General features: G+C 34.6%; 1 protein-coding gene across 2 annotated transcripts; it reads right to left on the bottom strand.

The window, feature by feature from the left end:
• Positions 1 to 327: 327 nt before the first annotated feature.
• Positions 328 to 3,477, bottom strand: LOC109174956. Of its 2 annotated transcripts, XM_019324197.1 has the most exons (4): positions 3,219 to 3,475; positions 2,942 to 3,112; positions 1,979 to 2,227; positions 328 to 904 (listed from the first exon to the last, which is right to left on the bottom strand). In XM_019324197.1, the coding sequence occupies exons 1-4, from the start codon at positions 3,288 to 3,290 to the stop codon at positions 644 to 646; spliced, it is 753 nt and encodes a 250-aa protein (XP_019179742.1). In that variant the 5' UTR covers positions 3,291 to 3,475; the 3' UTR covers positions 328 to 643. The 2 variants fall into 2 exon arrangements, with proteins under 2 accessions (XP_019179742.1, XP_019179743.1); XM_019324198.1 differs by lacking the exon at positions 2,942 to 3,112 and having other exon boundaries at positions 3,219 to 3,477.
• Positions 3,478 to 3,724: the final 247 nt, after the last annotated feature.

The following is a 3,724-nucleotide window of genomic DNA, read 5'->3' as shown; positions in this document are numbered from 1 at the left end:
ATTTTCATTTTTAATTAATGTATATGGCATTGCAATCGTACTCATAATTAGTCGTCAAGCAACTAAAAACTAATCATCCACAAGAAGCGTAAGAACTTGCGTATTATTTAGATTTTTGTCCAAAAAAATTAAACTAAAAATGCAAATTCGAAACTTATATTAGTTATATGTTAGTATTATTTAGATTTTTATTCAAAATAACTCCATCTACCAGACAATTGACTAATTAGGAATACATACTAATACAAATTAGCAACTCCAAGTTAATTATGGACAAAATCACACATCCTATAACTCAGGCACTAAAATTGGAATTTTGCCTAAAAATGTCAATAAAACTGGGCAATCACTCAATCAGGTTAAGCCCCAAATATATAAACTACTCTCAACCACTTAGGTCACACATTGTTTATAAATTTGTACCTGCATGTTAACTAACATAAACACCTGATTTGATATGCTACAATATGAATTTACAGCAATACATGTCTTAGAAGACAGGAGATTTCAGGTTACAGCAAACCATTACCAAAACACTCTCCTCCCAATAACAGAGATACATGGTGCATAATTTATTCACAAATAGGAAATAAGAACATGTTGTTGAAAGAACGTATATATGCCATGAAAATTCTACTCATTCTCATCTTGGATCCTGCCTTTGGGTTTCAGATTTCGCAGGAGCAATCTGGATCCGTAACACTTCATGAACAGCACCCCGACGAAGCACCCCCAGAACTTCTTCATCTTTACAAGTCACAAGATCTCCTAGGGAGATATTACGTGAGTGCAATTCATCCCGCATGCGAAAGCCATAAAACCACCTTCCAAGCTTCCACCATTGCACGTGTACTTGTCTCTCTGAAATGTTGCAGCTATGCAACACTTCCATAAGATACTCAGCCTAGAAGAGAACATTAGCAATCGAGGAGATAAGAGGCAGAATCAGACGGAATTAAGAATAGGAGCCAATCAAATCTAACCTTTTTCAAGACATGGACAGAAATGATCACACAGTTTGAGCTCAAATAGGTTCCACAAAAGCGGTTTATTTTATTGAAAACATTTTAATTTGCGTATTAATAAAGCCCCAAACTATTCCATTCAAATTTCAGAGTTGGTGGTCCAGAAAAACAAACATGGAAAAGGAGAAAATTTTTACAAAATAGTGGAAAACCCAGTAGTTGCACATATTGTTAGCTAAGACACTGAACATTTCTGCAATTTAAACATTGTTTTCAACTTTTCATTACAATTTAAGTATGTTGCATCATATTTGATTTAGCATAACTACTAATTAAAGTCAATGACACATCTAAGTGTGTGTTTGGTTCAAACATGGAATCGGAATTAGAATAGGATTCAAATACTAGGTAATTGGAATGGGTTTTGGTGAATGTATTTTGCATGTTTGGTAGTAGGCTGGAATTGAAATGATTACCAACATTGATGTTTGGTTATATATGACCTTATAATCAGAATAAAGATTTTAAAAATACAAAAGCAAAAAATTAAGGCAACTGATCTTAAAAGTGGCAATGAAGTGAATAAGTAATGCAGTGATGAAGTCAATAAAGTGAGGAGAGATGAGTGAGGAGGCGACAAAATGAGGAGGCACTGAAATGAGGAGGGATAAGGCAGAATTAATTGAATGATACCTAATTTAAATTAGGTAATGGATTTTGTAATTAAGGGGTAATCAAATCCTATACCTGTGTTTTAAAAAGTTGTCAACCAAACAATGTGTTTGATTTTCATTCTCATTCCTTGTAAACCCCATTAATCAAACACACCCTAAGATCATAACAAAAAATATATACACATAACAAAAAATTTTGAATAGCAACCAACCGTAATGCCCATTTGGTTAATACTAATTACCGGTATGCTGAGCCATCTTATTATATACACATAACAGACAAATTTGAATGAGAATCGGCAGGGATGCCCATTTGGCTATTAGTAATTAGTTAATTACCGGTGTGTCAAGCAATGCTATGCAATAGTGCAAGCCAACCAAGTTGAGCAGCACATTGAGATCCGGTTTGAGAAAGAACATTTGGATATCTTTAAATCCAAATTCCATTGTGTTTAGACCCTTGATTGCTTTCAAGTAGTGACCGACCTCAATTGATTCAAATGCCAAACAACGCTCCACGAAGTTCACTACACCTGCTGCTTTTTCAGCCATCTCATTGTGCTTCTTGATATATAAACCCCTCCATCCCTATAGTTTCAGAAAGGAAATGAAAAGTAGATTGATTTTAATATCTGGCATAAAATCATATTATAAACAATCCTAGCACTTCTAAAATATGACAGCAAACAAGGCCTCAAGACCCAAGCATATTAACACAGATAGAAGAAATATAATTGAGTTACATGATTACTCTGATTAAGTTTACATACATCTTCTCCAGTTTCCTCCAGAAAGAGCAAATGCAATTTTTCCAATAAAGCATGCTACTAAGGTACTTGCAAATAAATTCAGTGAGAAAGAATTGAACTTAACTTTTTCTTGAATGCATAAGCTCACCAATTTTAACAATGCTTTTTTACTTTTACTTCATTTAGAAAATGGTCAAGGCAATACTTCAATAGTTCAATGAAAAAAAATATTTTCTTCCTTGCTTGAAAATTACAGAACTACATGAGAAAACCACTTATTTACTCCCAACACTGAACTCCTGGACTGTGAAGTCCACAATTTTCAAGAAAAAAAGGGTAAAATCCTTTTTTTCCTGAAGTTTTTTACTTTCTTGCAAAAATGACAGATTCTCTATAGAAAATTTACTTTTCTCTTCCCAAAAAATTTAAATTCCTGTTAGGTTTGACAATAACTCCCTCCACAGTGGAATCTTATACATGTAACACAGCAACCAATTATTTGAAACAGAATTATCTAACATGTACGGAGGCTCAACACAGAGGTAGGTTAAACCTGTAAATTATGATGAAGATCAGCGGGATATCCATAAGAAGTAGAAGAAGCTTGTTGATCTAAAGCAAGACCGGGCCATCTGTCTCTACACAGAGGCTCCCACACACAATCAGACGCACATAGCTGCCTCCAAAACCTCGAACAACTACCCAAGGAACACACTCCTCGTACCTAATTGAGAAAATCCGCACAAAATTAAATCAAAATAATTCACAGCTCACAGACAGCAGAAAATAAAAATGGAAAATGATTTCAAGAATTGGAAGAGAAATAGAACCTCGAGAGATGAAGCTATTTTGAGGGCGATGTCGTCTGGGAGTGAACTGTGAATTGATGGTTGTGGATTCATGGTTCATAGTTGAGATGGAAGCTCAGTATTATTATTTTTCCTTGATCGAAAGATTTTTTTCTTTTCTAGTTATTTTTGGGCGAAAAAAGAAAAGAAGAGAAATGGGTTTTGTGTCCTTGGAGGGTTGGAGATATTTTGGGAGAAGCTTTTCTAGATTCTAGAGTTGCTGACTTGCGGCGAGCCTGATGTCCCCTCGTGCTGTACGTGGCAAAAGTAAACAATTACGGAGTAAAATAAAAGGGAAACATGTACAATTAGATTCATGAGGAATAGTACTCCCTCCGTCCCATTTTGCCTGTTTTACTTTCCTTTTTAATCTGTCTCAAAATTTTGTCCACTTTCCTAAAATAAACACTACTAACTTTATATTTTTTTCCAAAGTACCCTTGTGACTTTATCAGTATACTTTTCGAATTTTTTTGAAAAATGTGTAC

Source organism: Ipomoea nil, unplaced genomic scaffold (genome assembly GCF_001879475.1).
Source record: "Ipomoea nil cultivar Tokyo-kokei standard unplaced genomic scaffold, Asagao_1.1 scaffold0672, whole genome shotgun sequence".
NCBI classification, from domain to species: Eukaryota; Viridiplantae; Streptophyta; class Magnoliopsida; order Solanales; family Convolvulaceae; genus Ipomoea; species Ipomoea nil.
This window is presented reverse-complemented; position numbering and strand designations above follow the sequence as displayed.

What these genes read in the sequence shown, in the direction of transcription:
- LOC109174956 (XM_019324197.1), bottom strand. Translation starts at nt 3,290, where the DNA reads ATGAATCCACAACCATCAATTCACAGTTCACTCCCAGACGACATCGCC. An exon ending in AAATAGCTTCATCTCTCGAG is followed by an intron (nt 3,113 to 3,218) that starts GTTCTATTTCTC and finishes TTTCTCAATTAG; the next exon opens with GTACGAGGAGTGTGTTCCTT. An exon ending in TAGCATTGCTTGACACACCG is followed by an intron (nt 905 to 1,978) that starts GTAATTAACTAA and finishes GTTCTCTTCTAG; the next exon opens with GCTGAGTATCTTATGGAAGT.